The sequence below is a fragment of the Anoplophora glabripennis genome, unplaced genomic scaffold, assembly GCF_000390285.2.
Source record: "Anoplophora glabripennis isolate ALB-LARVAE unplaced genomic scaffold, Agla_2.0 scaffold299, whole genome shotgun sequence".
Classification (NCBI taxonomy): Eukaryota; Metazoa; Arthropoda; class Insecta; order Coleoptera; family Cerambycidae; genus Anoplophora; species Anoplophora glabripennis.
In genome coordinates this window covers 379,133-392,121 of record NW_019417348.1, presented here as the reverse complement: position 1 = coordinate 392,121, position 12,989 = coordinate 379,133, and the positions used below count along the sequence as shown (strand labels likewise).

General features: G+C 34.9%; 1 protein-coding gene across 1 annotated transcript; it reads left to right on the top strand.

The window, feature by feature from the left end:
* Positions 1 to 8,239: 8,239 nt before the first annotated feature.
* On the top strand, positions 8,240 to 10,278 carry LOC108908447 (putative nuclease HARBI1). The gene is made up of 2 exons (XM_018712483.2): positions 8,240 to 8,532; positions 9,494 to 10,278. The coding sequence occupies exons 1-2, from the start codon at positions 8,290 to 8,292 to the stop codon at positions 10,271 to 10,273; spliced, it is 1,023 nt and encodes a 340-aa protein (XP_018567999.2). The 5' UTR covers positions 8,240 to 8,289; the 3' UTR covers positions 10,274 to 10,278.
* The last annotated feature ends 2,711 nt before the right edge of the window (positions 10,279 to 12,989 follow it).

Genomic DNA, 12,989 nt, shown 5'->3' with positions numbered 1-12,989 from the left:
ATTGGAAATGAATTATTTTTCATCATCAGTTTCTCTTGTGTGTCAAGTATTGAGTTCAACATCTATTTTCTCTATTATTTTTCCTTGGTCCTCATTACTTATGCCCTTTTCCATTAACATGAGAAATAATTTTGATTTTTTGAAGCCTGGAAAAGTTCTTGCGGTTACCTACATTGTTTAATGAAGAGAAGAAAATCGAATAAAACATAAATTTTATACCCGTAAAATTCCTCGTATGTCTTTTTTGTATGACCCATGAATGTTGCAACTTGTTCCATCTCTACTTCGCTCAGACTTAAAATTTGTAAAACAGTTGCAATTTGTTTCCTAAGTCGAGAAGAAGTTATTGTTTGTGGATTTTTAGCACTGCACGCATTAGTAAATCTTCTTCAACTGCTTGATCCGTCAATTCATTTTGAAGAACTGCCGGGTAAGGCGAATAAAAATGGGTTTTCATCGGGAATAATAGAACTGACATCCCTACATAGTAGCATAAGCTCAATATAATTTTGAATCCTTTTCGGAAAGAGTATAGGAACTGCTTTACTTCCTTTACCAATATTAATAACTCTTTTAAATTATTTTTTGTTAATTCTTTCTCAAAACCTGTTAAAACGCTAAAACAGTCGTCTTGTTCTTTTGTTGCATCTTTCTACTGTGATATACTGCACATCACTATGTCTTTTTCGATTGAGCGAAATGGTTAAGGCCAGAACAGCTTCTGAGTGTTTTTTTAATGCATCAGAATTTTGTAAATTATTTTTAAGATTACATACTGCATCATCAGCAGTTTTAAAACAATAATTATTAAATAAAGGTATATCTTCGGTTATAGGTAGCTTTTGTGGTTTAATCGAATGTTTTTCTGTTAAATCTTTAAGTGCCAGAATCCTCATTTCAAATTTCCAGCTGTTTTCGACTATTTGTTTAAAGTTTTTAATGTCTTTTAATTGTCTTTCATAGTCGGTTCGGGTATTATAGGATGTTTCTTAAGAAGCAGAGTATTTGCTGTTGAACATATAGCAAATAAAGTTGTTCGAACATGTAATGCCAGAGACGGTGCTCGAAAAGTTTTTGTGGCTTCATTACAGCCTGACACAATTCTAGCTGCAGAAAATGTTCTGGTTTTAAAACTTCTAACATCGAAGTTACTTTATAAACATCTTCCAAGGCAACTAAAAGTCTCCCTAACTCCCGCATCTTATTATTCACTAATTTTTTTATATGTGGTCTTTTATGTTTTCTTAGTAAGTCTTCGGCGTACTGACAAACAAGTGGATCCTTTTTAATTGTTAATGAAATTCTATCCGTATGCATTGTGTCAAAGGCTTCCGTTACAAGTCATAATCTACTCAAAAATGATCTTGATTCTGTAAATGCCAGTATTGTCTGACGATCACTCGCATATCGGACAGTGTTATTAATGTTATTATTGCCACTATTGAAATTACATGTCATAGCGTGTCGTTTAAGTGATTTTTTTTTATATAATCCTTTGCAAAATTTACATGGCAAAAAACATAACATCTTTTTGTACCTCTAATGATGACGGTCTTTGGACGGGCCGTATGATACTTTGAGAATAAACAGAGAAATTTCCTTGTTTTCGTAATATATCGATAAGCATTTTTCTTTTTGAATTGCCGTTTGGAACACTCAAAATTTTGATTACGCTCTCTTCGCTGGCATGATTTCTAAACAAATGCCAAGAAAAATTTGTTAAATCTTTATTACAATAAGGTCATATGTCCCTCTTATCCCAAATATGTTCCCTACTACGACTTAATTCCACTTTGTGGCCAACGTTCTAAAAAATATAGCATTGTAACAAAACATAATAAACTGAACTGGTTTGAGACATATTTCTAGTAATTTCATTATCAACAATATTTTCCATCTCCTCTGTTTCATTTTCAAATCCGTTAAAAGACAATGTATTGTCAGTGTTATTTTCACTAGGCGGGACCCAAGATGTCTAAAATGATACATTCAATAACAATTTGATGATAATATCAACTTTACCGATGAAGATAGTGATGGGGAATTAAACCACAATTTTCATGTTCTGTTGAAGTATCGGCCTAAAATAGTAGACATTAAAAATACTATAGCTATCGTTACTATTTGATGCAATGAAAATAATAGAATTTTTTCCCTATGTTCGGAGACTTACATGTCGGCAACTAATGTTCTGATTTTCTTTTCTTTCCATAGTTTCAATTTTTTAAAATCGACCCAAGGGTCTTCTTCTGAAAATTCATAAACTTTTTTGTCTAAAAAATATGATATTAATAGGCAAACGAGTTCTTCAACAATGTATATAAAAAATTAAGTATCTAACTGGTATTACTAATCTCTATGATTTATTCCAAAAAATTTGTTAAACCCACTACGTAAGCCAGCTGAGAATAAATCAAAACCTGGCTGTTACATGTGTATTGTACAGACCATTAGTTCCTACTACCTTTACTTATTGTATGGTTGTCTTTAGATTTTTTAATCGTATTTCTTTTTTTACATTCTATAGTTACTGTAGTATTGTTTTCATCAATTTTCTTCAGTTAATTTACATTTTTTCCCTCTTGTCAACATTTTGCTTCCAAATAAACTGAATTTTCCTCTAGATAGATGGTGCTGCACACCTACAGAAAACAAGCTTAACCATCCTAATTTGCCATCTTTTGTGGGGGATTCTGCTTTCAAAAGTAAAAGAAATTATTCCTTTCAACAAGGATTCCTTGTATTTCTTTTTCAGATATATAGAAATAGAGCACTTTAGTAGACATACATTTTGGAACTTAAGATAAAGTAATGGTTATATGTATTCTACTTTAACAAAGTATTAAGCCAATATAGCAATGAATATGGAATGAAACACATACAAGATAATTCCATGTCATATATTTCTTGTATTTCCTTCTTTGAATATCTATTTTTATGCGAATAGTATTAAAAACAGCTACTCCGTTTTTAATCACATTGACTGATGTCATAACAAACGACAACACAATTTTTAGGAAATATTTGAAGGGAATTTAAGATTGCTGTTGTTTTTTAAATATGGTATTTCTAGAAAAAATAGTGTGATACACATGACAATTTTTTTTTTATATTTTCGTGGGGTTGCTTTATTTTCACTTGCTTACGGTCGCTCCGCAAACTTCACCACAGAAAATAAAAACTCTTCTTTAACACCTGCGTATCATAAATAATTATTTCTATCAGTTTGTTTCATGGCACTCAAAACAGGAGCATCGTGGATATGAAAATATTTCCAATACTGTTTCTTTTAATTGTGTAAAAAAGCTATTTATAGCAAATGTAATACACACAAAGTTTTTTCAGCAACTGACTTGACCTTGAGATCCTTTTTCTTGTTTCCTTTTAAATTTAAAAAATTAGTAGGGATTACTAGACGACTTTTTACATAAAATTTTAAAATTATCTTAACATTTTTAATGAAACTATAATAATAAAGTGTAGTTGCAAATTTTTTCACCCAACTCAAAATAAGTTATGAATTTTTTAAACAAATAGCTTTTTTTAAAATAACCATAACTTTTTTAAAAATTGAGTTATCGGGACGTTTTTTTCCAAATTTTTGTTTTTAAATGTATTCTTTGAAAAAAGATCAAAATTATCCGGACCTATCTTCACTTTTTTTTCAACTTTCGAAAAAACATGAAAATTTCTGGATTTATCATTTTTGAAATTTTGGACATTTTTATAAATCCTCAAAATTTTTTCAGTGGTGTTTTTTCTTTTCTATTTTTTTATTGTTTGAAAAAAAAAAATTTTTCAAATTTAGTTTATTTCACAGAACTATTTTGAAAATTTTTGAAAACGTATATAGAATTCCAAAATTGAAAAAAATATATATGAAAAAAATAATTGAGTGCTAAACGAGAAAAAAATTTTTTTTTTTTAAAGTTAAGAAAAAAATAGATTTGTTTTGAATAATTCTTTTGTATTTTTTTTCGAAAACTACATCCAAAAAAACAAAGAAAAAGAAAAAGTTGTTATTTTGAAAATCAAGACGGAAAAGTGTTTTGAGATTAAAAGATTTGGTGACTGCGTTCTAAATAACAGCTACCGAGCAATTTTTTTGACGGAATTGGTGATTCACGTAGGAGATTCAAAACATTATTTATCACTGGCAACTGAGTATTAATGCTGACTTCGGATGAAGAACTTGGTTGAGATGGTTGAGAAAATTTTCACTACAAAATGACAGACTGAAATAAAAAATAAATTTTCAATCTTAAAGAAATAAATGAAAGCTTAGTACATCAGCCAGTAAATAATTGGTTTTGTTACCAAAAGACTGTAGTAAGTCAGTTCGTTGGTTTGCATTTTCCAAAGAAAACGTACATGACTGGTCATTTAAGTTGTCTTCTCCATCGTTATTATCATTATCCACATTGTCCTCGGTATCAGTAGGTGTCACTATTTTGATCAACATTGAGATCGACTTATTTTGCATCAGAATAAACTTTTTTTTGCAATCAATGCATAAGAAATAGGTACTGTACATGCTCAATTGTTCTTGAATAAATGCATTTGCTTTTCGTAAATTCTTTGTCTTTAAATGATTTGTTAGGTTAAAAGGATTAGAACATCGATCAAGTCGTGGATTGGTCGCCATATCGTCTCCTTGTTATAAATTGTCAGTATAACAATCGATTGGTGATATAACTTCTTAGCACAATAAACACTAAACAATTGATAACTAAAGTAAAAACACTGTTTACTAAAGGAACATTGTAATAAAACTGTTATCATGGAATAGAGAAAAGATTCTCATGTAACGCAATTTTATTGTTAGAGATGACGCTTAATTTTTTGTTTCGGAATTAATAGGGGCATTATAGTTCTTTTCGTACTTATAGTAGACATAAAAAACGTCAAAGCCTGCCAGTAAGTGTGATAGGGGAGACAAGAAAATAAATGTTATAACAGCTAATTTATTTTACAAACCGTAATGCTCTTATCGGGTACACCCATCTAGATAAATTGAATATAAAATTAATGAGAAATAAATAAATAAATAATAAAATATAATCTTGTCAAGTATTTAATTTAAAGGTTGCTCCGCTTTACCCTAGGTGGTCGGGATCTTGAATCGCCTGACGTGGGACTTGAATTGAAGAAATAATAATAATCTTATAACAACATCCATTTTAAAAATCGCTACATTTTCTGATTGGGAATATAAGTTTAACTTAGTAATTTTTGGCAATACATTATTTAGAAACATAAAATACAATTTTGTAAACGGATCATGTAATATACCTGCTGTATTCGCGCAACAGCTAGTAGACGTTAATCCAGATGTTCAGAAGTAAAGAATAGTTGTAAAACTGACCATCGTTCCAATATTCTTTTTACCACTGGTGCAACCGAAAGCCATCTGGTTTGCGAGGGATGCAAAATTTTATGTACATCAACCTCGACAAATATCTGGAATTCTCTGAACTCGGACCGCCGTTTGCTCCTAGACTGTATAAAAAAATAGGTGAAACATTGTGAAAAAATATACCTTAAAGAAAGCGTAAATATTTCTAGCAAGATCTTCATTCGCCCTTGGCACACTTGTACTCTTACAGGCTTGGCTGCTGCATAAGTGGACAAACAAATTTAAAAAAGAAAATGCCTGAACATAGTTCTCTAAATTTCGAAGAAACTGAGCTGTATTCTCCCATCATCATGTTGCACCATCTTATCCAAATCCAATCATATTATCTGGCGGTATTTCATAGTTGTAAAATGNGAAATAAATGAAAGCTCAGTACATCAGCCAGTAAATAATTGGTTTTGTTACCAAAAGACTGTAGTAAGTCAGTTCGTTGGTTTGCATTTTCCAAAGAAAACGTACATGACTGGTCATTTAAGTTGCCTTCTCCATCGTTATTATCATTATCCACATTGTCCTCGGTATCAGTATCACTATTTTGATCAACATTGAGATCGACTTATTTTGCATCAGAATAAACTTTTTTTTGCAACCAACGCATAAGAAATAGGTACTGTAATGCTCTTATCGGGTACAACCATCTAGATAAATTGAATATAAAATTAATGAGAAATAAATAAATAAATAATAAAATATAATCTTGTCAAGTATTTAATTTAAAGGTTGCTCCGCTTTACCCTAGGTGGTCGGGATCTTGAATCGCCTGACGTGGGACTTGAATTGAAGAAATAATAATAATCTTATAACAACATCCATTTTAAAAATCGCTACATTTTCTGATTGGGAATATAAGTTTAACGTAGTAATTTTTGGCAATACATTATTTAGAAACATAAAATACAATTTTGTAAACGGATCATGTAATACACCTGCTGTATTCGCGCAACAGCTAGTAGACGTTGATCCAGATATTCAGAAGTAAAGAATAGTTGTAAAACTGACCATTGTTCCAATATTCTTTTTACCACTGGTGCAACCGAAAGCCATCTGGTTTGCGAGGAATGCAAAATTTTATGTACATCAACCTCGACAAATATCTGGAATTCCCTGAACTCGGACTGCCGTTTGCTCCTAAAGAAAGCGTAAATATTTCTAGCAAGATCTTCATTCGCCCTTGGCACACTTTTACTCTTACAGGCTTGGCTGCTGCATAAGTGGACAAACAAATTTAAAAAAGAAAATGCCTGAACATAGTTCTCTAAATCTCGAAGAAACTGAGCTGTATTCTCCCATCATCATGTTACACCATCTGATCCAAATCCAATCATATTATCTGGCGGTATTTCATAGTTGTAAAATGTGTCCATTATTTGGGTAAATAAATATTCAACAGTCCCTTGACTTGCTGTGTCGCTCTTTTCTTCAAATAGTGAAGTTAACTCCCATAAAGACGTCACGATTTTCCCGAGATGCTCGTTGGAATACCTCATTATACCATATCATACCGATTTTGAAGCAGCAATGTCAGTGTTGATTCATCGATTAGCATATTAAATTTGTTTGTCTTCATTATCCTCGAAAAACGACATATGCTGATCTTCTCATTCCCGTTAGCATAACAGCTTCGGTTTTCTGCGGAACCATTTGCAAACTGTGTTGTGTCATCTATTCTTTGATTCTCCTCAGCGTTAGATCTGCCTTCGTGTTTCCCTCAACCACCGCCGCAAGGTCGTCCGCGTACGCCACCGAAACACTCAGAGCACCATCATAAAAAATATCCCATAAAGTTGAACCCAGAACGGACCCCTGTGGTACCCCCACATGTACCGACAGTGCTTCGCCTTTATAAACCATTACCCCCCTGTACAAGTAGCTGGAAATTACTATTAACAGGTGCCCATCTATCCCCATAGTTCGCAATGCCATCAAAATGTGATGCATGATGCCATATTAAAGGCATTTCGGACAGGATCAGCGCACCCCATTTGCGGTTACGATTTATTCTCGCTACCGATTCCATCACTATTTCCAGGGCCCCCAAGGTAGACTTCCCTCACGGAAACCAAATTGCCTATCGCTCAAACCACCGCATCTGCCTTTTAATTTCTGCACGATTACTCCTCCATAAAGTTTCGCTAGGTGTGTTCAAAAGACATATCGGCCGGTAGTCACATGCGTCCTCACCTCTCTTCCTCGGTTTGCGGATCAACACAAGTTCAGCCGTCTTCATTGTATCTGGAAAAACCCCGTCCCTATCAAACTTATTTAATAAGGATCTTATTCCCTGTCTGTTCGTTCACTATCACTTTTATAACCTTTGGGGGATAGCGTCTAGACCCGGAGCTTTCCTACCTTTCAATTTACCAGCAGCTAGTTTAATTTCTTCTTCGCTTATATGATCCTCGGTCCTCTAATCCCTCGGCCGCCACTCGATCTCATCACTTTCGGGAAATAAAGTACAAGCTATACGGAACCTTTTTTCTTCCGTGAGATCTACTCTACTAACTGTCTTAAGCGGAGTTGACACTGGTAGTGAACCACGAACGTGGCTCACGCTTACAATAATTCGTGAAATACGCTTGCTTGCGATCGTTTCGTGAAGGCATCGTGTAGTGTTTACACTGGCCACAGGAATTTTCTGTTCAGTCGTGCAAATGGCTTCATTTGTGCTGGAAGCTACAGTCGCAACGTGCGAAATAATAGCCGCCGAAATTATAAAAAATTGTATGTTGAGAAATAAAAGAACGAAAACAAGAAAGAAGAGGAGATGGTGGACTAGGCAGTGGATTTTTAATAGACATATTACTGGAACCTCGGCATTAATTCAAAATGAACTTTGTTTAACATATTCAGAAGATTTTAAAAATTTATTACGGATGTCCGAGGACCATTTTAATTATCTCTTGGAACGTATATCTAATCGCATACAAAAATCCGACACCCATCTAAGAGAAGCTATTCCTGCCCAAACGAAACTTGAAATAACTCTTCGCTATTTGGTTACCGGCGACATCTTCAAAAGCCTGGAATTTTTGTTTAAAGTTCCAAAAAGCACAATAAGTAAATTTTTGCCAGACGTCTTGGATAACATATATATCTGTCTGCAAGAATGGATAGAGGTAAGTCACAAAATCTATTAGTTTCATCAGTAACGAACTGCGTAATATATTAAATAACTAAAAAAATTGTATGTAATGTAACAGATATATTAAAGTGTAATGAAATGATTAACACGTGTGTATTAAACTAAATACTTATTCTAATTGGAAAGTTGGGAAAACTCTTTAAAACATATTAAAGCCTTGTTAGTAAATAGTCAAAATCTTCCATAGACCGTGAACAGCTGGATAGAGGGCTAGCAGGCGTAAAAGATGTAGATGCATTCGTATCTGATGAAGGTGGCCTTCCTGGGTAATCTGAGCAGCTATAATCCTCTGTAGTAGATGCCATTGATAGTGATGGTGACGGCATTTGTGCTTCAAACAAAAGAGAAATTATGTCTTTTTGCAAGGAAAGACTTTTCCGGGGAGAAACGTTTCTTAGCATCGACACAATATATTTTCCAAAATGATCCAAATGGTCTTCAAGATTTTGGTTTGCCAAACTTGCGTGGGCTCTACTTGATATTTCATCAAGTTTTTCTAAAGCCTTATCGATGTTTGCGTTAGTTGATGGTGTAACGTTGTTTGGAGTTGCTTTAGATTTTTTTGTTTTATTATTGTCATTTGTCAACTTGTTCGGAGGTTGTCGCTTTTTTCCCTTTATTCACCTGGGTTTCAGATTCCAACGTTTGTGACGTGATATTTCTAGACGAAAGCACCATGATGTCATCATGTGCTGAAGTGGATGCCAGCATGTCTTGGGGCATGTCTTGGGGAATGCCTTGGGTTTGAGTATCTTGAGTGTCTACAATTTGTATATCGTCTTGCGTGTCCTGTGTATTCTGTGTTTTCTGAGTATCTTGTATGTCCAGTGTGTCCTGTGACTGCGTATCATTCTGTAAATCAAAAATACACTTACATCAATTAATTAAAATACGAATAGATATATTTGTAATTGTTTTTTGTTTGTTTTTTTTAGGTCCCTAACACAATCGAAAAGTGGCAACAAATAGTAAACGGGTTTTGCACTAAATGGAACTTTCCCAACTGTATAGGGGCGATAGATGGTAAACATATAGTTATCAAAGCACCACAAAACAGCGGCTCTGACTATTTCAACTATAAAAAGGATAACAGTATTATTTTACTAGCGCTGGTGGACCGTGATTACTGTTTTACATATATCGATGTTGGTGCAAAAGGAAGAGCTTCAGATGGCGGGGTTTGGCAACATTGTTCTTTGCGGCATACTATTGAGACCCGGGATCTGAATATTCCTTTAAACGGAATAATAGTCGGCGATGATGCATTTCCATTGAAGACTTTTCTTTTGAAACCTTACAGCAGGAGACAACTAACACGCGAAGAAAAAATTTTCAACTATAGACTGTCTCGAGCTCGACGTACATCTGAAAACGCCTTTGGTATTTTAGTAAGCAAATTTCGCGTATTTGAAAAACCAATTCCGTTAAGTCCTGAAAAAGTTGATAAAGTGGTACCATCATGTTGTGCCTTACATAACTGGTTGCGCAAAACAGGCACTACCTATGTACCATTTGGTCTTATTGATTATGAAGATATGAATCATATAAGCCAGCCGGGATCATGGAGAGATTGTAAAAGTGATGGTCTTGTAAATATTCAGCTATTAACAGGTGATAGAAATTCTACCAGAGTTGCATCACAAAAACGAGATAATTACTGTAAATATTTTAATGGTGAAAGTGCTGTTCCATGGCAATGGCGGATTATAGATTAAAGGAAATAAATGAACATTATACTCCACTCTATTCTGTTATTAAAATGAATTTTTAAAACAATAAATATATTTACCAAATTCGAATGAGTTTTTCTTGATTTTACGTGTGGCTTTAGGAACCTATCCATTGTCATAAACCACACAACTTTTGGAATATAAACGTCGGTAGAGCAATCAGATTTATAGCTTTCATTAATTTTTTTAACTTCTTGTAGGTACGAACTACGCAAGTTTTTAAATTTCACAAATACATGTTTTGCAGTAAAGTTTTCAATGTTAAGCTGAGCAGCAATTCTTTCGGCAGCAGCATTTCTTGCATCCTTGTTGTGATATTTGGAATCTGTAGGATTCCATAATGAAGGCTCATTTTCATACAATTCCACAAATGTAATTGTGTCGCGATCGTTCATTTTCAAAATAGATACATTTGGGACACTCATTTTTGGAGTTACGAGCTACCAACAAACAAACTATCTGCAGTGACAATGCAATTTTAACTAATTTAATATTAAAGGAAGCGTGAAATATTAAACACGTTTAATATCAGTCGTGGCGTGGCGTGAACAGGTCGTGAAACAGTCGTGGGCCACGAAAATCTGTTTACACTAGTAGTGAAACAAGCGTGAACTACGAAAGCGTGAGCCACGTTCGTGGTTCACTACCAGTGTCAACCCGCCTTTAATCTGGAGAGAGGTCTTCATAATTATTGCGAACCGCTCTCCCCAGATATCTTCATCTATAGCTCTTCTAAAAGCCTTTTCCAACAACTCGCTTTTTCCCTCATTATCATTTTTAAGTTCATTCTATATTCTATTCTATATCCCCCTTCCCCAACGGCACTAAGGGATCCGCCCCTTGCACCGTAAACTCGTTTTCTTTTCGTTTGTCTTCCATATTTCTGGAAAAGAAAACGAGTCCATTGCCATTGTCGTCAAAGTATCCCACTAAGAAAATATGCTGACCAGAGATTCTGATTTTTTTTGAGATGCCCTTTGCTCCCCTCCAGCGTCTCCCTAACTAATCCGGTTTCTGTATTTGGCTCCCCTAAATGCCTCTTTCTTTTAGTGCTTCGTCGTTCCATGTAGCTTTCGTTGCCTGTTAAAGCTATTCCTTTGGCTTCATATTGATCAAACTCGTTCCGTAAATATTGAAAGTAGGTACTGAGCCAATGAAGATAAAATATTGGATGTGGTACTTATATCCATATTTTCTCGTAGCACACAAGTATATTTTGTGTTTGGCCTTCTAGGTCTAAGCTCGCGTTTACATTGGGCCGCGGTAAGCGGCGGGCGGTGAGCGGCGAACTGTAATAAAATTGTTCTTAACAGTAGGGTAACCGCAGGTATCCTATTGTTAAAAATATTTTTATTCCGCTCGCCGCCCTAGACAATTTATCGCCCGGTTCTACAGCACCCAATAGCACCCATGTAAAACCGGCACTGCTTTCATCTCGGTATTTAGTCGTCATTATCTCTGAGATCATATTATGAATATTATTCCAGTTCTTCTCCGAGTCTATCATCATGTTAATCATGTTTCCTGTTGTCAATTGTCCTCATATTATTTCACAGTTGCTTCTGTGCTCGTGCCATCTTGCGCACTGAAATAATGTGTTTTCTGGTGAGTCAATTCCTTCACAGTATATGCATGTATCGTTTTCTTTTCCAATTTTAAACAAATAAGCACTAAAACTTCCATGCTCAGAAAGTGCCTGAATTAGGTAGAAAGCTGTTTTTCTATGCTTGCACTTAGTCCATTTTATAACATCTGGAATTAATTTCTTAGTCCACTGACCCTTATCCGAGTTTACTGTCCATTCTTCCTGCCATCTTTGCAGTGTTATTTCTCTTTCAGCCATTTTTATTCCCTCTGTGTTCCCATCCACTCGCTCGTGGAGTCTACGCGCTGATAGTTCTCAACTTTTTTTTTGTGCCGGACTCCTACCAGATAAAACCCTCCCCTGCTCCCAGAGTTCTTTTCTGGAATCACCATTTCTGGCATACACCAAACTAACTTATAATCCTTTCAGTTTTTCTTTCAATACCGCAGATATATCGTGGATGTGATTCCAGTTACTTACGTAGTTTATCATTAATTTTGTCATGTTTTCCAGTCTTAATTGGTGACCCAATCTAGCTCATCCCATCTAGTACACTGAAAAAGTGTGTGTTCCGGTTATCTGGCTCCTCACAATAGAAACAAGTGTCATTTTCCTTTTTGCCTATTCGATGCAAATAGGAGCCGAAGCATCCGTGCTCCGAAAACATTCGGATTAGAAAGTAATCTACTCTCCCATGTCCACACTTTGTCCACTTAACGACATCGGGAATTAGTTTTTTCGTCCACTGACCCTTATCTCTGTTTTCTAACCAATTTTGCTGCCATCTTCTCAATGTTTCTTCTTTTTTTAGCTACCTAGCGTTTTCGACATTACCATCCACGCGATGATATAACCTTTTTCGCTTGTGGATTAGCAGGGTAATCGGGGGAGTACCCGCTATTACTTGGGCTACCGAAGCTGAAATGGTTCGGTATGCACTAATCGTTCTGAGTAAGATTTTCCTGTGGGTACCAATGAGGAGGTTTTTATATTTATCAATTCTTAATACTCCTGACCAAATAGGTGCTTCATAAAGCAGAATAGAGTGAACGACCCTTGTCAAGTCTCCGTTTCAGTTCGCTAAGACCTCTCGTATTTGAAAGTAGTCGGGATAAA